The following is a 22,432-nucleotide window of genomic DNA, read 5'->3' on the forward strand; positions in this document are numbered from 1 at the left end:
GCCTTTAATACACAAGGTACAAATTAATCCAAGCGGTCACACATATTTTACACAGTGCTGTAACTAAACCGGTAAGGTCTGTAACGGCGTTTCGGTGAAAAACGTTTTTTAGGTGCATCGTTTCGGTAAAAAATGCTCTATTTTTACCAGGCCAATCCGTTTTTCAACAAACCATCCCACCTACTCCTTGAATGCATAAGTAAACTAGAATTTGAGTTGCATATTTGGGAACAACATTGAGTGACCTCAGGTTCCCTAAAGTTACTTCATTTTGCAGTCCCTTTGTGACGTAAATTTGTGACGTCATTTCTTAAAATAGTCGTGCATTCCGATAGAACTTTATTTATTTATTTTTTTGAAAAAGAAAAAGATTCTTCTTTCACTTTGATTTAACCTGTACTTATTCTTATCGTTTTTCTCTATGTTAGGTAAGTTACGGTTAACAGCGAACGAACTGCTTTAATATGTATTTGTAATTGGCGTTTTGTTACGTAAAGTATTGATAAAAAATTATAAAGATATTAGGCAAAAAATGGGTCGTTTTCGATTCGCTCGTTATTGAGTTTAAGTATGACATACAAACTTGTCTCAACCTTGTTTTTTAAATCTAAAAATTACCATTTTTTTCCAAAAATACAACATTTAAATAGAATATGTGTTTTTCCTATTTTATCAAGTAGACTTGATCGATTCCTAATATAATTTTGCAAGTCGTCTTACCTGTAAAAACGTCTTACCTCCTTTTTATGTGTGCATTAGTGTAAGTACGAACATAACAACCTTATGGCGTCATGCGTTTGCCGTCCTAATGCCCTATTCCACCACGGTCGATAAATTGCGGTCGATGGCACCAGTTGGTCAATGATTAATGCAGTTACCGTTACGTACCCGTCCTCGTTAGATTCGCTGCACGCACAAACAGCGTTAATTTGAACCCTGAAGTGGATTCGACATCGATGTGACCTTTTTTGATCGCACGCGATTCGCTTTGTGCATTAACTTAACGAACTTTTGGCTCATAAAACGGGTTTTTAGGTGGATCGGGCTAAGGGTAAGCGTTTTTAAAAGGGTCAGCTTAACAAAACCTCGAAATCGCTTTGACTTATTTCGGTTTGATTTAACACCGTTATTGCAATTTAAACTTGAAATTAAAAGTAGATTTCTTTCAACATTTGCAGACGTGCTATTAACAATTACAAAAAAACATTTTAAACATTTCTGTTTACGGCGCACTGGCGTAATGATAAATAAACCTATTCTTCATAAGCATGTCAAGCAATTATCGCATTCAGTTTGATTAAATTTGACTAAAGCTATATTCGGTTTCTTTGTTGAAAACAAGCGTAATGGTGACGTCATAGAGACATACGGTACATTGACAGTAAACTTGACAGCGTGCCTTGGGACGTCGATGCACGCACGATCAGTGATCAAGCTGGGGTGCTACAATTAAAACTACAGTTACCAGAGGAGCTGTTTTTGATTAATATGCTTGGTAGCAACAGTTTATATACAAGGATATTATATAATAAGTAGGGCCCGCAAAAGTCAATAAAGTTAAATTTTTTTAAGGAGCTTGTCTGTCCACGAATCAAAGAATAAAGTTGTTTTCAGCCCCTAGGGGACTGTTTCTAAGAAGTTTATAGGTTAAAATAAAGTTAAAATTTACAATAAAGTCAAAATTTTCAATAAAGTTAAAATTTGTCAGATTATGGCTTTTGACAAAGTTTTTGTGTTTCTTGAAGATAGTTTTTATAAAATTCGTCGTAAAATAAGGAACTGTGACACAATTAAACTATATTAACCCCTAAAAGCAGCAAATATGTCACAATGTCCACTTGGATCAGCAGTAACTTTTATCGCAAATTGTCCATTTTTTTTATTTATAGTTACGCACTTAAATAATTCTTATAAAACACTTCCTCTTCATAAACGTGGTCTTTTCGAAGATCAACAGTTTGGATCTTAGGAAAAGGCTACTGACATTCTGCAACACAAAAATGCCTAAGCAAGCTAAATCTAACGCCAGAAAATACGACGCACTTTTTAAATCCATAAAACACCTTGACGTTTCGACAAATATTACGTTTGGGTCTGAAATCGACAAAATATTATGTTTGGGTAACTGGCATCAATTGTAGGAAGAACTGTAGCTTCTACAAATAAGCAATTTCGTTAGGTTAAAACAAAGTTAAAATTTGACAAAAATAAGGTTAAAAATTTTTTTTTTAGGTTAAAATAGAAATGGCCCTAATAATAAGCCTACATGTCTCATTGCACGGATGATCATGCCAGTAAAAAACGACACAAACCACGGCAAAATGACAGCGAAGGAAGGTACAAAAATAAAATAAATTTGCAATAAAACCCGAGGCTAATGTTTACACTTTGCCAACATCAGTGGAATATTCATCCATCGCATGCTAAGCAAGCCGAACAGTGCAAGAATCGCAAACGCGCTTCTTTTATACAGCAGATACGCAGTACAATGAAAAAACACTGCTTTTCCTTGTTACTTGTTATTCCTATCTGATCATGTCAGCAAATGATACATAAACAAACTTTTTAGACTGCAAGTTGCCTTTGCTTTTTCTACTGATTACCTTATCAAATACTACATTGCAACCCTTAAACAACCCCTTAAATTTAACTTGCTTCCACAGGTAACATGTGGGCGCAGCAGTGGGGCAATATATACGATATGGTGGAACCTTATCCCGGTAAGGCTGGAGTAGATGCTACGCCAGGAATGCTTGAACAGGTTGGTGGCTGCACGACTCTATGGGAACGTTTTTTTCTTCTACCTGGCCTCGTTTCTTGCCTAAATGTGCAATGAAAACTGTGGCTCATTTTACACAGTGGACTTTTGTTATTACTTTAAGAAAGCTATTGAACAGTATATTTCATAAATTACTATTTTATGTTGATAAAACATAAACTTTTAAATATTTTGGGACGCAAGTTTTCCCGTTTTTCGACCCACGGTTTGAGGAAAAACACGTTCTGAAAAAACACGTTTCTTTCATTTTTAATGAATTAAATATATTTCGGAAAACACGTTCTGAAATTTGTTATGAATTGCACATCATCCAGTTTTTATGACAAGCCTTTTTGCAAATGACTGGACTTGAATTTCAATTTATTTAAACTGACTTAACTAAAGTTTTTGGCAAAATTACTTTTCGTGACTTATAGGTTGTTAGTACAAATGACTTGACTTCGACTTAAGTTATTTTGCAAGTTACTTAGACTTGAATTTTAATCTAATCAAAATGAGTTAACTTAAGTATTTTGGGACAAATTAGTGTACCTGACTAAAGTTATTCAAAAAATGACTTGAATTCAACTTTAGTTGTTTTGCAAATGACTGAGACTAGAATTTTAATCCATTCAAAATGACTTGACTAAAGCGTTTTCGGGCTACGTTACTCGACTTAAGTTATTTGGATAAATGACCTGAAGAAAGAATTTCGGGTAAAATTGCTTTGTTTGTCTTTGGTTTATCGTACATATGACTTGACTTGGACTTTCACTCAATACAAAATGACTTGCTTACAACGCTGGTAACATCCCTTGCAATTAGGGTTACGATGCGAAGAAGATGTTTGAGGTATCGGAAGAGTTCTTCACCTCGCTCAACTTGGAGCCGATGACCGAAGAGTTTTGGAACCGGTCTATGATTGAGAAACCCGACGATGGACGCGATGTTGTGTGCCACGCCTCTGCCTGGGATTTTTACGACCAAAAAGACTTCAGGCAAGATTAAACCTTAGAAAATTGCTTTTTGAAACCACTCCTTAACTATTATTACAAAAAAGTCCAATTGCAAAACAGCAGAACACTTTATTTATTTTGTAAATCAATGTTTTTCAAACCCATAGGCCCGCAACACATGTATGACGCGCAAAGTACTTTAACGCCCCAAAGTACAACATTTCTGCTCCAATGCTACATTTTACTCTTCTTTATATATCTAATCCAAGTCAAGAGTACACATCACAGTCGAGTACACATCACAGTCATTATTTTGCTTTGTATTTAGAATCAAGCAGTGTACTGTAGTTACCATGGAGTCCCTGATCACAGTTCACCACGAGATGGGACACATTCAGTATTTCCAGCAATACAAGGACCAACCGATCCCGTTCCGTGGTGGAGCTAACCCGGGATTTCACGAAGCTGTAAGTCTTTTTGTGATGCCATATAGCCTTAGGAGAAGAAAATCTTACTTGTAGTTCAATCTAAGCTATCATTTCACAGCATGATTTAAATAAAATTGCAAGCGGCCACGACCGCTTTCCTAACTTTATATTTTCTATTTTATTACATATTGTAGCAAATTTTCGGCGCTTCGCGCGAATCTCTTTATATTCAAAATGCCCTATTCTTTGAACGAAACTCCGTAAACAAAGTTGTGCAAACTTCACTAATTAATCTTTGGTGCATATTATGTCATGCCGTTTAATTGAGAACAAAATAAACGGCCCTGCTCAATAAACTAGTTTTTTTCAACCCATAACTAAATGTTAAAAGATATTATATGCCTCTCACGGTAATACAACCAAGAATATTTGACTTTTTTGGTCCCCTTTGATAAAATGGTTCCCGACCCCTGGTGTATAGGTTGCTACAACTGATGCGATAAAATAAATTACAAGTCTGTGATATAATAGATAGGTAAGCAGGTTAACAAAATGTTTCGATTTGTATGACAACCAGCATTGATAGAATATAGACGCACAGTGTGTATCAAACCGGTGTGACTTTAGGTAAAAAAATACAAACTTAATTAAATGTAATGCAACTAGATATAGACAGGAGCGCGGATCTAGGATTTTTGGGGGGAGAATATTTTACGAGATTACGTCATAAAGTTACTTTATTTCGCTTTGATGTCATAATGCACCAAAACGTGACGTCATAATGGTGTAATCCTAATAAAAAAATATTTAGGTTGAAGTGATGCTTCTTTTAACACAAAAGCTACATTTTAAAGATGTTGTCAATTCAGAAAGCCTTCAATATTTGTATCCAGGTGGGAGACAATTGGCCACGTTTTCCCCTTGGTCCGCTTTCGTTCGCAGGCCAGCAATATTTCTCTAAAAATTGTGGGTGAAGTCAGCCTTAAAATTAGGTTTCAGTGAGCTTGATAATGAATTAAAATGGATCCGTAACTAAAAAGAAAATCGTAGCGCCGAACAGCAAGCCTCCAACATTTGTTTCCAGGTCGGAGACACCCTCGCCCTTTCCGTGAGCACTCCAAAGCATCTGAACGAGATCGGTCTGTTGGACGAAGTGGAATCGGATGAACAGGCCGACATCAACTACTTGATGTCACAGGCGATGGACAAGATTGCCTTCCTTCCTTTTGGTTTCCTCATGGACAAGTGGAGGTGGCGAGTGTTCGATGGCACCACAGCCAAGGCAGACTACCAGTCTTCCTGGGATGATTTGAGGTGAGAGTTTGGCTGAGTTTCCAGGCACACACCCACGATTGTAGGACCGACATCAAGACTTGGTTTCAAGCACAACGACTAGATTAAAGAGTTGGGGAATTGTGTTGTGTCAGGGTGTTTAAGATGATGTTTTGTGTGGAAATCTGAAAAAAAGCGCGTGGAACAGAATTAATTATATGGAGAAAGGTTGCAACACCAACATACAGCGGTTAGTTTGCGTGGAATTATGGTACGCCTATGGCATACTTGGAGAATTAAGCGTTGCAAAATGGGATTTTTAAGCCGAATTTTCGATTCAAATTTAGGCGGAATTTTCGATTCTTTACTCGACCTATTTATTAGGATAAATGTCCCAAATGTTTGGATGCAGCAATGTCAAACCTATACTTTGTAACATCTTAAGTGGGTTGCTACTTTACTTTAAGATACCAATTGGGTAGTTAAAACATATTGAAGATGATACATCTTGGGATAAAAAAATTATATCTGTGTTTTGCATAAATTAGTAACAATAAAAACATTTGTAAATTTTACGACTATAATTATGATCATCTCAATAAAATGTAACTAAAAGTAGTGTTTTACATTAACTTCGTAAGTATCGTAATAGTTTGCCAAAAAAATCCCAACGATGTCATATCAGCGGAGGGACGTTGTAAATGTTATCATATAAGTCTAATTCAATTCCGGTATTCAAGTAAAGCAAGATAAAAATGCCCCAAACGGAAGTTATCCGTCTGTACAGGGCAATTAAACAGAATTTTTTCAAATTACGACGAGCCAAAGGGTTGCGGCAATGCTAGGCTAAATTACAGGGTGTGAAATGCTTTTCTATAACCCTCCTTAATGTATAATAATTTACAACTTTGAGTGTTTGATGTATTTCAGGCTGAAGTACCAAGGTATCGTGCCACCGGTTGAACGCGATGGAACCGTGGACTTTGACCCAGGTGCAAAGTTCCATATTCCAGCAAACACTCCCTATATCCGGTAAGTGTGTTGTTTTCTTGCCTTTCCGTTCTAAAGGCCGCTACCAAGGTTCTCAAGGCCATTACAGTGGCGTAGCCAGTCTAATTTTTTTGGGAGGGTGAGGGTGGGGGGCATAAAGAACGTTTTTGTTTAGCTTTTGCCATTGTATAAACTGCCGTAAAAGACACAAATAACAATGCTAAACTAAAGCGACAAACTGACGGAGTGTTACACAATACTCAAAAAACATTCAAAAAGCAAAAACTGTCTAAAATTAAAAAAATACATTGATGTACAGCTAAGTAATATAAAAGTAATACAAACTACATCGTTTGTGACATAACAGTGCATGACAATTGAAGGTGAGGCATGTTTGTGATTGTCTGTTGTGGTACTGTTCATAAATGCTACAAAACAAGGCAGTACGAGTAAAATATTTATAACGTTTGGGGTACCTTGGCCCCTGTGACACCCCCCCTGGGTACGCCCTGGGTACGCCTTTTACTTAAAAATAAATAGTTTGCCATTTTACATGTTAAAAATTATAATACAGACAATGAATTAACTCCAAGTCATGTAATATGTTTTAATAACTTAAGTCAAGTCAGGTCATTTTGTCTAAGAGACGTCATACAACAAAAGGCATTTGAAAAAAATGGACTTTAGTGCACTTTGTAAACACCAGGATTCTTTTAGAGAGAGATACATTCGTTAAGACCCAGTGTAGGTAAAAAACTCTGGCTAAAGTATGCGAAGACAAGCTTCTGCGAATTGTACGTTACGACCAGACGCTTAGCCTTTCAACGCTGTGTCCTTATCTCTGTTTTCTTTTATCCTGGTGATTGTCACCTGAAGCACATTTTTGCAGATTTAAGACAACAGGGCAAATTCGTGTTTGCTTTTTGCCAGCGGCATTTGTGTGCAAACAGTGAGATTTACGATTTATAATGGGATTTACGATTTATGGTTGCCTACAAGTTAGCAAACACGCCTAAAACTGCGTCATCCGTCCAGTGCTGCGGCTCCTATAGCAGTACTGTAAACTTGAGTTTATAATGATTTGGCGAATATGGCGATGCACTTGGGTTACATGTTCAAAAATGGGTGAATAATAGTGGGGCTAAGGTACAAATGGTGGAGAAAGAAAACCGGCGAAATATTGGGCTGGAATTATAACAGTAGTCACGAGGTTTATCGATTCGAATACAGAAAAATACTCCTTTGGTACGTGGAATAGCTTTGGGGCCATGAAGTTTTCCCAAACCAATATTGTTTGAGTAGTCCGCTTTAAGCAGCGTTTAGGAACCCCTTTTCTATATTCAACCATAAAATAAATCACTGTTTAGCCGGGAAAACAAAGATTTTAAATTTAAACCAGGTAAAATGTTTAATGACCAAATTGTTACAATATTGACATTTTTGTTGGAAACTGACCAGGAGACATTGCACAGCTGTATACTTTTTAATCTACATTATATTAATTAGGATTTCTACTTTACGACATATATCAAACTTTCTTGATTTTTTGTCACCGCGGAACCAGTGACAACCTTTTTTCAACGTTTATCGTTGGCCATATTGCAAAACATATTCGATCACATATATCTATAGAAATATAACCAAAACTTAGTAAGAATACCAAAGCCATCTGTTGAATAAAGAGATATTTGAATAACTCAAAATGTCACCTATATTTCTGTGTTGGCTTTTGATATTTCGCTCTACTACAACCTCCAACCTTCATTCACCAAAATAATGGTTTTTAAATTCAGTAGTCAAACAAATGCTATTTTGGGGTGGGTTAAATTTCGGGAAAAGAATAAAAACAGTTTTTTTTTTCTTTTACGAAAAGGTATGTTGTCGATTTTTGGCAAAATTGTCCATTTTGGGGCTATTGAAACAAGTAACAATAGCTCAGCCAAGTTTAAAAACGCGCTGTGTGTCTGTCCAGGTACTTCGTCAGTTTCGTGATCCAGTTCCAGTTCTACAAGGAAATGTGTGACGAAGCGAACCACACCGAATCCTTATACCAGTGCGACTTCTACAGGTCCCACGAAGCCGGAGCTAAACTGGCGTAAGTCGTTGCTCAAATATTCACTGATGCCTTTCTAACTGGGGTTACCGAGTTCCTTTCTTGAAGGCCCGGACGACTGTAATTGAAAACTAAGGGATCCGTTCAATATAAAGTCGTTAACAGCGTACAGGAATTTATAAACAAGACTTAAACAAATAAAACTTAAATTCCAATGCACCATGTGTTCAGTGACCCTTGACCGTTTGTCGGTAAGTAATGCCGTGCTCACACAATTTTGTAATAAAGTGCCGGTACTTACATCAAAATGCGCAAGGTAAACACTAACGAACGGCGATCGTGGTGCGGATATAAAGTGTAGTTTCGAACTTCCGAAATAAACGTATACATATTAGTCGGTTCGACTCCAGGTCACCTAATTTTGCCCAAAACACTTTAGACAAGTCACACTTAAGTGCCCTTAAGTCCAGTCATCACGACACTGACAAACTACACACATATTCGTTTTTCCAGTGCCATGCTTAAGCTTGGAGCCAGTCGACCGTGGCAAGAAGCTATGACGCAGATGCTTGGAAGTGGTGAGATGTCGATAGCGCCCCTAGTTGAGTACTTCGAACCGCTGACCACATGGCTGGAGGATCAGAACAGCGCCAACAATGAGGTTATCGGATGGGACAAGAACCAGGCCTGGCGCCCGAGTAAGACGTTGTTTATTCCATTTTTAACGTAGAGCCGGATCCAAACGCTTAATCCTTTCCTTTTTACCGACAGAGGGCTACCTTTCTGTCGACGGCGTGCCAGCGTTTCTCGAAACTTACAACGCAACCTCGGAGCTGGTATATAACGACGCTGTTGAGGCCGAATGGGCGTACAACACGAACATCAACGCTCAGACACAGGCAGCTGCTGTAAGTGGTTGCTACATTTTTAGGGTTTATTTTACGACTGGGCATCTGGGGGGTAGGGGGGAGAGTAAAGAAGCCTTACAAGTAAAACTAATCTAGTAAAATATTCTAAAATCAAATAAAAAACGTTAAAGGCTTATTTTCGCTGCAGAAATTTATGTGGAAAATGAACCGCGGACCGGAATAAATTGCTTTGTCAATATAATTTCACCAAAAAAGACTCCACCTCTGCATTTAATGGAAGTTTAGCGTTTCTAGATGACACAAACGTGACTTGAAGTTCAATTGCTCAAATTATAACTTAACTCGGACTTGACTTGGACTGGGACTTAACTTGTTGTTTTTTCAAAAAGACTTGACTTTGTGTTAAATTATTTTAAAAATGACTTGACTTGCACTTAATATATTTTACAAATTTCTTGACTTGGCCTTAAGATATTTTACAAATTTCTTGACTGGGACTTAAGTCTTTTTAAAATGACTTGTTTATAATACTGCCAAGCGCCTCTATAGTCTCACCTATAATTCCATAAAAGTGACAAAAAAGTTCACCTCGGCTTTTAAAGGAAGTTTAATAGACGTGACTTGAGTTGACTTGTTCCTACAATGACTTGACTGGGACTTGACTGGTAACTGATGATTGGACGTGACTTGTTATTGATTCAAAAAGACTTTGACTTAAGCTACTTTCACTTGCGTGTGACTACAGTAATTTTAAAATGACTTATTTCCAAGACTGACTCGCGCTGTTATAGTTTCACCACAAAAAAGGACAAGTTCACCTCTTTTTTACAGGAAGCGGCTGGCACCGAGCTTTCCAAGTTCTTAGCAGAACAAGCGCAGATCGCCAAGCTGTACGAACCTAGCGAGATCACAGACACAAACATGAGAAGGCAAATTGCGAAGATTAGCGTGGTGGGAGATGGGGCTTTGTCCGACGACAAACTACAAGAGGTTGGCAAATTAAAGCTTATACCTGAAAATAAAGCGGAGTGCCTGGAGCAGTTAGTTTGAGTTTTTTTACTTGCACACTTTATTCTTTTTTACTTGAACAGCGGGCGTCGCAAAACATCCATCCTTGAGAAACGTTAATCAAGTAAAAACTGGTGTATTGGATTTAAATTGACAAAAGAATGAAAAAGAAAAGTGGCGCATTGCAAACTTAAGACATTGTAAATGACACAATTGTATTAAAATCCTGACAAATTTGTCATCTACTTTGACCTGATGCGCGAAAGCTTCTACAGATTTTAATACACTTTGTCTTCATATAGTGCCGCCTGATTACCATAAATCAAAAACGATTTTCACACTCTTAATGAATCAAAGTAGTTTTAAAATACTGTCATAATGCAAATTTAGTTTCTTTATTTTGCACTCAAGTAATGTTGATATATTTGCGGTGTCTTAACTCTACTTCGTTTCCAGCTCGCACAAGTCAGCAGTAAGATGCAGACATCGTACAGCACGGCACAGTACTGCAGTACCGAGAACGACTGCAAGCCGCTAGATCCAGGTAATTGCAAATTTAAGTTGTTTAAAGACGCAAAGAAAATTAAAGTTTTGTAAAGCGTAGATATTAAATGGCAGTCTATAAACCTGTAGATTGAATGTGACCAGTTGTTAAGCAACTGTCACCAATTAGTATCCGACTGTTGTATTTAACATTTTTCCCATGTGCGTTCAACTTATTGTAGTTTACGACTATAGCTGTTCGTGTGTCACCATTTACCCAAAAGCGTCGTGATGTTTACCGAGTTAAAGCGAAGCATTCTAAATTAAAATTTGCGAGGCAAACACAGGTTTTTTTCGTTTGACTGGGAATCAAGCTAAAAGCGAAACTGATAGTTAACACTACTAGGTATCGGCTGAAAAGCGTCAAAGTTAATTCCCAAATAGCGGCACATTACTGTGCGTGACATCAAACCTGATTGTCTTTGCCATGCTTGACCATGTTCGTTTTAATCTCAAATTAACTATGGTTTTTGTCCAGGGATTGAAGACATATGCCGTAGAATGATAATTATGGGGTGCAAATTACAACCTTCAGCCTGAACTGAAGAAAAAATTGTGGTTATCAATTTATTACAATGTGCGACCGGAATTTAGTACAAATTTAAAAGTACCTTAATACAGTTTTCATTAAACAGAAGATTCTTCAAGTTAAATTCAACATTTATCTCATTAAAAATAATTTAAGATTCTTTTAAATGGTAAAGAGTATCCTTTAGCAATAAACTAGAATATGTTCAAAATCTGCCGTATGGAGAACTACAATATCAAAGCACCATGTTTCGGTGACCTTGGACTGTTTGACAGCAAGCAATAGAATGCTTACACAATTAAACTAGTCATAAAGCACTTACATCGAAGTGGCAACGTTGGCACTCACGTTACTCGCTTGTTTCCTGCATTAACCGCGACGTTCTTGACCAGACCTCACTGCTACGATGGCATCTTCTCGTGACTACAACGAGCTGAGGGATACCTGGAAAGGATGGAGGGACGCCATCATTGATAAGGACATGCGAGCCGACTACGGGAAGTACATCGACCTACAGAACGAAATCGCCGTTCTCAACAGTAGGAATTTGCTCTTTTTAGTTTGGTGTATTGCTCTTTGGATTGTCCTGGCAACAGTTTTTGGCGCTGGCCTAGAATCCTGCCACATTTATTTTAACACTAACGAAACGAGTTGTCAAAGTTAAAATCGCAAGGAAGCCATGAATATGCAAGGATAGATATATTAACAATACCTGGCCCAGCCAAACTCAAACGCTAACTCGCACCCTAACCCAAATATTGTTAGCAATATTAACCCCCGGACGAAAATGTGATACGATTCTAGACCAGCTCCCTTTTTTGTTTTGTTTTGTGGTGTAGCATAGATTTAGATATGTTATAATGGCTGAATTGAGTCATTAACTCAGCTAAATCAATGCGACTAAGCCAATGACTTGATCACTTGACAGTGTTTTCTAGTGATTTTACTGACTTGTCGGAGGGCAAGATTCTGTTGTGGAAACACATACTAAGCTGGGAAGAATTTACATTAAAGTTTGTTTTCGAATCAACATAACGTTTTTTCTTCCACGGCAGTCTTCTTAAACGATTCTTCTTTACAGATTATCCCGATATGGGCGCCTTCTGGCTCTCAGCATACGAGACGCCAAACATGCAAGAACAACTAGAAACAGTGTGGCAAGAAATGATTCCGCTGTACGAGCAGTTACATGCTTTCGTGCGAAGGTGATTGAGTTTGAAAGTTTATTGCAAACGATTATTATGTTCGGCCGTTCAATTGAATTTCACTGCAAATCGTGATGAACTGTGAAGTCAAAGTAAGATGATTTTTTTTAAGATTCCATGCGCAGTTCTTACCTTTGCCATTGCGCACTATCGTTTAATTTTACACCAACACCTGATATGCGGTTTTCAATTAGATTGTTGTCTAACTTTTAGAGCAGTGATTCTTAACCTTTGTCCTTGCTGTAGCCCTTTTAAATCACCAACCAATTTTTGCACCCCTCCTAGAATTGCTTAAATAGGAAAACGACTGCAATTTATTTTTATACAAGTAACTCATAACACAGTAAAACATACCAAAATGAGAGTAAGTTTTCCTTTAACTGAATAAAGAAATAATTACAGCATATAATACATTTTTCAATGTGGACTATCGTATAATACCATCATCTTATCTTTTAGAACATTGGTTCTTAACATTTTTCCTTGCTGTACTCTTTTCAAATCACCAATAAATTCTCGCACCCCTCTTAAAATTGCTTAAATAAGGAAACCACTGCAAAGGCCAGATGATTTTCACCAGCGGGTCATAGGTTGCCAACCCCTGGTTTAAACAAATACGTTTTTCATTTTTAGACGTCTTTACAATCACTATGGAGCCGAAGTGATAAACCTGAAGGGACCGATTCCTGCTCATTTGTTGGGCAACATGTGGGCTCAGGATTGGTTGAACCTGTACGATCTACTGGAACCATACGAAGGTCTTGTTCGGCCCGATGCAACCAAGGGACTGCAAGAACAAGTACGCAATATTACTTTGCTGTATAACCCATCAGAAGTAGTTTTGCTTATTCACTCAAGAAAAGCTGTCAAACACGTTCCAGTTATCGGAAACGCTTTTGCAGGATTGTAGGTCCTATGTTCAACGTTTTTTTCTCGTATGGAAATGCAGAACTTTTCTCGCGTTTTTGTTTTAAAATGTGTTCAAACGCTTCTGAAAGCCCGGACCATTAATGACTTATTTTAAAGCTCCCACTCTTCTTATCTTTCTCTAATTGGTACGTTTCACGTTGTTTAAATTCTCCTGAAACAACCTCCCTTGATAATATGATTGTTTAAAAAAGCACAATACTATTTTTATAGGTTGTACTGTAGTAAGACGTAATAAGAATATCAAAGCCCATACATAAGTAGAATTATCATTTTAAAGAAGGGGTCACTTTGAGTAAGTGTCATATTTTTTAAAGATGTTCAAAATAATACCTATTCCTGTATTCGCTTTGCTATTCTTATTTCGTCCTACTATACTAATATATTTTCAAAACTATATATCTCACCAAACAATAACAAAAAATACTGAAAAATTACTTAAAAAAAATGTGTTAAACACTTATCTTCTTGAGCAGGGCTGGACAGTGATGCAAATGTTTGAGGTAGCGGACGACTTTTTCGGCGACATGGGACTCGAGAGGTGTCCAGAGGCCTTCTGGAACGAAACGATGTACGTGAGGCCTTCCGACCGTGAAGTGGTTTGCCACGCTTCAGCATGGGACTTCTACAATCGCAAAGACTTTAGGTTAGTTCTTTTCGACAAAGTATAGTCATGTTCGCGGTGTTTAAATTAATTACGATTGGTTTGTGTGAGTTTGACCTAGGGATTTTAAGCATTTGGACAAATAATTTAAGCATGGGACTTCTATAATTGATACAATGCCTGGCAGCAACAGTACATTCATTATCTCAGTGTTGAAACGACTTAAGATTGGTTTGTGTGAGTTTGGCCTAGGGCTTTTAAGTCTTTGGACAAATTAATAAGTTAAGCCTGGGACTTCTACAATCGTAAGGATTTCAAGTTGGTAGTTTTTGACGAAGTATAGACATGTTCTCATCGGATGCACTATTTTTCACGTTTTTTCGCGCATGTAAACACAGAGTGAAGATGTGCACCGAAATCAACCAGAACGATTTTGTTACGATACACCATGAGCTGGGACACATCCAGTACTACCTCCAGTACAAGGACCAACCTACAGTGTTCAGAGACGGAGCCAACCCGGGATTCCACGAGGCGGTGAGTTCGCGAATTGATCTAAGTTAGTATTTCAAAAGGAAATAATGTAAATTAGTGTCCAAACTGAATTGTTGCTGTATTAGTCTATTGCAAATGAGTCTGTTTCAAGTTTAAGCTTCCCCTAAATACTCTCGCATCATCGAAAATGTTGGCAGGATGAGTAGCGTAAAGTTCTTGACTGTAAAGTTAACTGCTGTTCCCACTGCGGAGGAAAAATATAAGTTATGGCCGATATCAGTTTTCTTTTAAGCGCCCTTTTAACAAAAAATGGAAAATGTTTGTTTTCTATACAGAACATATCAAGTTTTTTAAGTTTGCATAAGCTATATATTTTTAAAAATTCAATAATCCATTTTTTCTTAACTTTGCATTTTAAACTCCTAAACGGTAAAACATGTTGTTAGTTGAGACTTTTTTTACCGAAAAAATATGCAACGATCGTCGTAATTTGAAAATGCCCACAAATTAAAGTCTTCTTAAAAATCGCCTACATGTTGCCAGGCCTTTAACTCGAAACACGAAAATTAACAGCATAAGTGTCGGCTGCTGCATTCTCAATATAAAAATAGGGTGACAACTTGACATTATGAATTTTAATATGTTAGAAAAGAAACAATTTTAGAGAGAGTAACTTGCTGAAGCTCTGCTGGTAAAATTGTTTTTTTATCACGATTTTTTATAATATTGGATCGACTCTGATACCGGAAGCCAAGTGCTTGTATAGTATCAGTATTCATCGTCCGATACTAGGGCTGTTTTGGGGCGTATTTTATCAGGGAGTCGAACCGTTTGACGTTTCCGGTTCAGGTTCGGTTTGGGTTCAAGGATTTTTTCGGAATCCGGTTCAGTTCCGGTTTCGGTTTCGAGCATTTAAAATTTTTCGGTTGAGCTCCGTATCGACTAAATTTATTTTCAAAACCGGTTTATAAAGTTCCGGTTCGGATGCAATATGAGATGAAAATGTGGGTCAATAAATGTAGAGTTACGCGGCGTAAACAAGCTGCTCGTTCTTGAAATATTTGAAAAATAAAAAAAAACTAACGTTTTATGTAATCACTATTCATTATTTTTCATAAAATTTTGAACATGGTATAAATTAACTCTGTAAAATAGAGGTTGTGACGTCATGCTGGAGTGAACCGCTTTTGTTGACAGGTTCGGGTTTGGCTAAGGTTCAGGTTTATTCAAGATATTGGGTTCAGTTCAGGTTCGGCTTCTCAGAATCTTACATAAAACGGTTCAGGTTCGGTTCAGGTTCGGAAAAAATTGACCGAAAACTGGTTCATCAAGTTTCGGTTAGGTTCCGGTTCGACTCCCTGTATTTAATACAATTTAGAAAAATAATTTTAGTAATAATTCGTAATCAAACGTAACTCTCTTCCGGAAATTTTTTACAAACTAGTAGGTATAAGAACTGTTGCAATTGAGTGACACCTTAGTTGACAGCTTGACATATAATTAATGAACTTTAATAAAATTTAGGAACATTACAACTCTACAGAGAGTAACTTACTTATTTAGCAAATATGTGAAATATTTCAAGGTCGGCTATAGGTGTCGGTTGCTGCATTCTGAATGCAAATTGGTTGACAACTTAACAAGAGTAACTTACTGAAGCTCGTGGCAATTGGTAAACAGTATTTTAAATCACACATTTTCACCCGAACAGGTCGGGGACACCCTTTCCCTGTCGGTCGGTACTTTGGAGCATTTGTACAAGCTTGGACTGATCGAAAAACCTGAAGAGAATCCGCAGGCCGACGTTAACTACTTGATGAGCGTCGCCCTCGACAAGATTGCCTTCATTCCCTTCGGTTATCTCATGGACAAATGGCGATGGGATGTCTTCAGCGAACGGGTTGGTGCCTTTTCACTTAAACTGTTGAAACATAAGCTGCTTGTAGTTGTATTGACTTAAGTCCATGCACTTAAGTCACTGTTTCTAAATCACTTGAATTGACTTAAGTCATTTGGACAAATGATTTGGGTTGAAATAAAGTGTTTTCATTAAGCATTTTTTATCATCAAAATTGGGTAATTTTTTTTAAATTGCGCATATGACTACTTTCACCTCGGCGCAAGTCTTGTGACGATGTGTGACATTTGAATGTCCGCTAGTCTTGCTGTTTATCTTATATAATAAAGCGTGAGAGTGTTGACAGTCATATCTACATTTTTTCACTCTATATTTATGTAAACTCTCTTTATCTGAAAATAATTGAAAAGAATGTTTTTTCTACTTTTTGCAGATCAGCAAGGCAAATCTGAACCAGGGATGGTGGGACTACCGCCTGAAATATCAGGGGGTCGCACCTCCCCTTCCCAGGACCGAGCTCGACTTTGACCCTGGCGCAAAGTTCCATATTCCCAACGACGTGCCTTACATCAGGTGGGAGCCGGACTTAGACAATCTTTGCGAATGACCTTATTTGTCTAATTCTAAATAGAGGATTCAGGTGGCACTGTATAAAGACAAATTGTATTGAATTCTCGATAAATGTTCGCAAAACCGTGTTTCATTAGGTCAAAGCATAAATGAAGACAATTAAAAAGCACGTAAGCACAAGCGCGAGTAAAAGGCGATAAGAATGGTGGTGTATAACATATCCACAGAGCATAACTGTTAGAGATTGTAGCAAGACGTTGTAAGAATATTAAGGCGTATAATAAAGTATGAACTACCTTTTAAAGGTTTTTTATGATGTTGAAAATGAATAAAGATATGTCCGAAACGGTAAAAATGTACCTACTCCTGTATGGACTGTGATATTCTTAAATTAACACGTTTGTTGCAAAATTAAAAAATGATTTTTACTGTCTGGAAAGCATAAGCGATGTTAAAGAACAGCACAAATTATATTATTTTTATTCTAATTAAAAAAAAAAACTAAAATAAATATAGTTGCTTGAGTTTGTGGGCACTTGACTGCTTTAGTGCTGCTTTTACGTTTTCCTTCAAGATGGGAAACAAACCATTTTGGAAAATATGTTCCTTTCGGATAATATCTGTTCAATGAAAGTGCTTTGGCTTGTGAGAAAGCGTCAATTAGTTTAATAAGAAATAAAAGTTTATCAACATGAAAACAAGGGCCCTTATATACCTATATAAACTAACGCTCAGCGTTTGTTTATATATGCCTTAAATTGACGACAATGTGGTTTATATATGGTCAATTCATGCCTAAGTAGCGCAGAATTACGTATTTTTGGCATTTCTTGTTTTGTTAATGGTAGGAAATGGTATCCGAAGGTGTTGCTTAGTTTTGTATTTATCCCGTCATTTGAAGTTCAATGTTCTCTAAAATTCAAATGTTGTCGTTTCAGTTAACACCGCAAATTGCAAGCAAAATAAAATGTATGTTGAACACTGGTAGATGATAGTTAATAATCAACAAACTAAATTTAATTATTTGCAAACACTTTAAATCAAAAACGAAATTGAAAAGCAAAAAATGTTGCTGAAGGCAAATTCTGATTGCTTCAGGAGCATTTAGAAAAGGACTGTAGCTTTTCACCCAGTTCAGCATCTCATTTTGCGTCTAGGTACTTCGTGAGCGTTATCGTCCAATTCCAGTTTTACGAGACAATGTGCGACGCAGCCAACTTCACTGGACCTCTGTATAAATGCGACTTCAACGGATCCCTAGAAGCAGGCAAAAAATTCGGGTGCGTTTGAATAAAGAAGATTTTCAGCTTCAACGTAGCATGAAGCGGTGTTCTATTGACTAAGTTACTGTTTTCAAATGACTTGACTTAACTAAAGTCTTTTGGACAAATGACTTGACTTAACTAAAGTCTTTTGGACAAATGACTTGACTTAACTAAAGTCTTTTGGACAAATGACTTGACTTAACTAAAGTCTTTTGGACAAATGATTTGACTCAACTAAAGTCTTTTGGACAAATGACTTGACTTAACTAAAGTCTTTTGGAAAAATGACTTGACTTAACTAAAGTCTTTTGGACAAATGACTTGACTTAACTAAAGTCTTTTGGACAAATGATTTGACTCAACTAAAGTCTTTTGGACAAATGACTTGACTTAACTAAAGTCTTTTGGACAAATGACTTGACTTAACTAAAGTCTTTTGGACAAATGACTTGACTTGACTTTTGACAAATTATACTTGAATTTTGACAAATTATACTTGAATTTTGACAAATTATACTTGAATTTTGACAAATTATATGGCTTAATATTAGGCGTTTTTATTCATCCTTTTTTTCTTAAATTGGGTTATTTATTTTAATTTGTGCACACAAAGCAAATAGCTTGCTATATGTTAGGTTTATGTTATATTTTCGTGAGTTATTGCTTATAATCGGACGATCGAGTTTACCAGTATTAATCAGTAAAGTTTTCTGTTTAAGTCAAGGACTTGACTTGGACCTAAGGCAATTTACGAATGACTCGACTGGGAATTAAATCCTTACAAAATTTACACGCAGCATAAATGTTGTTGGTTTTTCGACTTAATGCGATTTTGCTTACAGGGCGAAGCATTTGCTGTATTATATAATAAAACGATGTTCAAATTCGCATTTATTTTTATAAACTGGTCAGAATTGTTTTTCAATCCACCTCTATTATCAAAAGTAAAATAGAATATCACAAATACGTAGTAATGATAAATCAGAAAACGTTTTTTTTTCAATGTTTTATAAAATGAAATTTGCCAAGCAAAAGTTAGATTTAAGCGAAAGATGCCTTTGTGTAATTCCAAGTTTCAATATGATATTTTATTTTCTTGGAATTTTTTCTTTTCTTCGGTCGAAAATAAGTCGAAAAGGGCTTTGGTATTCTTATTGCGTCGTAAATGCTGACATTTCAGTTTTTACTTTTTTTGATTCCACAGGGACTTGCTCAAATTAAGCTCATAATCGAATTTACCAATTTTATAACTTTCATCGTTTTATTTTTATGACAAGGATGTGTCTTGAAGTTGACGTTTTTTAGGGAAGATTTGGACTGGAACTTGACCTGTTGTTTATTTAAAAAGACCTGACTTTGAATCAACCTATTTTACAACTGACTTAACTGAGACTTGGGTCATTTTGAAATGACTTGTTTACAACACTGTAAAATTGTAAATTTAGTAAAACAATTAAAATAGTAAACCCGTTTTTTTGTTTCCTTGATCGCTCTATTTAGTTTACTTATTTCTACTCTACAGAGACATGCTCAAGCTTGGATCAAGTCTCACGTGGGAGGAAGCTCTTGAGGCTGTGACCGGAAGCAGAGTGATGTCATCCGCTTCCCTCATCCGCTACTATCAGCCGCTCATGGACTTCCTGGAGCAGGAGAACGAAAAGAACAAGGAGGTGATCGGGTGGCCCGAGTACTCCTGGCAACCTCCCACCAGTAAGTCTTTACTGAGAGGTAACATGGCATAAGTGAACCCAATATAATTTAAACTTATTTTCTTATTTCGGAGCTTAATTAAACGGTAAATATAGCATTATGGTAACTCTCCGATCAGTAAGTCTACACTGAAGTGCGATAAGAATCAAAATGTTTACAAAATTGTTTCGGAGAGACCGAAGAAGCACTTTGGCAGCGCATCTAAGCTGGAATATGAATCTTGTGTAAACTGGATGAAGAGAACAGGCCTTAAGTGCTACTTAACCGATCATCAATATATTAACTGCAGTGTCTGTGACACTTGCTCAATAGTTGCATGACAGCCCTGCATACATCGCATAGGAACGATAGAAGAAAATCCCAGTAGAGCCTTATAAAACAATTAGGTGCTTATTGTGAACTACTGTATAAACACCTAGCCTGCGGCGAGGTGAGCGCCCATAGAGAGGCCTTGGGTGTCATAATTCATCCACCCAAGACACATGGTTGCAAAATAGTCCATTATTGCTATTTACGATTTAGACTTCGCGGCCTTTTCAGTTTCGAAATTTAAAACTGCCCGCACGTCGGACTCGGGACTCGGGTAGTTTTACGTGGTTTAACTCGAGTCCCGAGTCCCGAGTCCCGAGTCCCGAGTCCCGAGTCCCGAGTCCCGAGTCCCGAGTCCCGAGTCCCGAGTCCCGAGTCCCGAGTCCCGAGTCCCGAGTCCCGAGTCCCGAGTCCCGAGTCCCGAGTCCCGAGTCCCGAGTCCCGAGTCCCGAGTCCCGAGTCCCGAGTCGGACTTCAGGCCTGGTACAACCTACCAACAATTTATAAAACTATCAGGAAACGCGATTTCAGTATACAAAATATAAACATTAGATTTAAGTATAATTGGATCTGGAAAACCTGACTTTTAAAAAGATTATTTCTTATAGTCACCCTTTCAGTTGGCTATTGAAACGCCTTCATATTTAACGCAGAATATTTCCAATGGCCTTCTTTAGCAATAAGCTATGGCGGCTATAGCGATCGATAAATAAAACAAGCTTCAAACAATGCTAGCCCAACACTTTCGTTTTCTTGTTTATTTCAGACACGGTGGTGAACGCTGATAGAACGGTAAGTTTGGAAGGAGGAAATAGTGCGTCAGGATTGTCGTCTGGTCTGCTTTCGATCGCTTTCGTTGCTCTGCATTCACTGCTTAAGATGGCCTTGGAGTAAATGAAACGAATCCAGCGATCTATATTCACTGTCGCCTCGTTTTTTACCAATTTATATGCAATCTGACAATTAACCACTGCTGTATTGTACGCGTTTCATCATAATTATTCCACCACTCGTTGATGTGTTTCGACTGTTGTTTGTTGTTTAACTTTTTAATTTCGGCTGAATTGAGCACGAAAGCTCATCTGTAAGTGTAAGTGAAATGGAGTCGAATACGTTCAGTGATCAAACGTTTTGTTTTTAATTAAACTTTTGCTTTGAATAGGCCTACTTATTAAATATACACTAACATTTCAATAAAGGTTTCATAGACCCCCTAATCCGGTTCATAGATCCCCAAGGGGCCATGGACCCCAGTTTAAGAACCTCTGCGTTAGAAAGCATCGCGAAGCAAATAATGGCAATTTATGCGATTTGACACTTAGTTCTTAATTCCTTGCTATTTATATATATGCACTTCATTGTCAAGCATTTAATTTGCCCTCACTTGACGACATATTTGTTCGCCGAGTTTTGATTAGAAACTTGGCACGTTTTATTGCAGTTTGAACAAAAATGTTCAAACGAAGGAAACGGCTGCCTTTTTCGCAACAATAAATTCCGCGTTCTTTTACAATAAAACTTGTTGTGCTTAAATGAAGGTTGTCGTTACTATAGCTTAAATAAATTACTATAAGAACAGAAAGATATCCTTTGGCACACTATGCACGGATCTGTAATGTAGCTTGATAATGAATTGCAAAGCCAAAAAGGTCGAGTATAGATCGACAGCATCTTGATTAAGACGTTCGATACTATAGCTTGTATATCTTTAGTTAATGTGAATTAGAAGAAATTTAAGCAACACTTATAAAAGGTGGGGCGCAATTTTTATTCGTCTGAGATATACTCTTCTGTAAAAACAAATTAAAAACCTTGGTAGTCAAAAAGATGTAAGCGATACAAAGCGAAATACTGAGGTTGATTTGACCATTGTTCATGTATTAATATTCCTAAATTATCTGTTACCATACATGGTTGAATTTTTGCTTTGTACAAAATGTATAACGCACCCAATTTCCGATTTACAGCTCCAGTCACTTCTCAGACGAAATTAGATAATTTGCGCTTAATGATTAGTTAATAATTTTGTGCCTTAAAGGTCTTGATTAAAAGCGCCTCCACCTTACACGTGTAATTATTACTT

At 37.2% G+C, this 22,432-nt stretch overlaps 1 protein-coding gene across 1 annotated transcript in view; it reads left to right on the plus strand.

Moving 5' to 3' along the window:
* The window catches only part of LOC146145774 (angiotensin-converting enzyme-like), a 57,196-nt gene that overhangs the window by 9,903 nt on the left and 24,861 nt on the right, over window positions 1-22,432 (plus strand). Inside the window, exons 9-28 of the mRNA XM_083390681.1 lie at window positions 2,664-2,761; window positions 3,584-3,756; window positions 4,043-4,181; window positions 5,227-5,456; window positions 6,345-6,446; window positions 8,377-8,499; window positions 8,971-9,155; window positions 9,229-9,365; window positions 10,158-10,316; window positions 10,791-10,878; window positions 11,799-11,945; window positions 12,488-12,611; window positions 13,245-13,410; window positions 14,015-14,184; window positions 14,541-14,679; window positions 16,349-16,537; window positions 16,929-17,068; window positions 18,223-18,345; window positions 19,853-20,040; window positions 21,116-21,163. Of these exons, the coding sequence (XP_083246807.1) occupies window positions 2,664-2,761; window positions 3,584-3,756; window positions 4,043-4,181; window positions 5,227-5,456; window positions 6,345-6,446; window positions 8,377-8,499; window positions 8,971-9,155; window positions 9,229-9,365; window positions 10,158-10,316; window positions 10,791-10,878; window positions 11,799-11,945; window positions 12,488-12,611; window positions 13,245-13,410; window positions 14,015-14,184; window positions 14,541-14,679; window positions 16,349-16,537; window positions 16,929-17,068; window positions 18,223-18,345; window positions 19,853-20,040; window positions 21,116-21,163 (2,868 nt within the window). The remainder of the gene's footprint in view (window positions 1-2,663; window positions 2,762-3,583; window positions 3,757-4,042; window positions 4,182-5,226; window positions 5,457-6,344; window positions 6,447-8,376; window positions 8,500-8,970; window positions 9,156-9,228; window positions 9,366-10,157; window positions 10,317-10,790; window positions 10,879-11,798; window positions 11,946-12,487; window positions 12,612-13,244; window positions 13,411-14,014; window positions 14,185-14,540; window positions 14,680-16,348; window positions 16,538-16,928; window positions 17,069-18,222; window positions 18,346-19,852; window positions 20,041-21,115; window positions 21,164-22,432) is intronic.

Source organism: Ascidiella aspersa, chromosome 5, assembly GCF_963924565.1.
Source record: "Ascidiella aspersa chromosome 5, kaAscAspe10.2, whole genome shotgun sequence".
NCBI lineage: Eukaryota > Metazoa > Chordata > Ascidiacea > Phlebobranchia > Ascidiidae > Ascidiella > Ascidiella aspersa.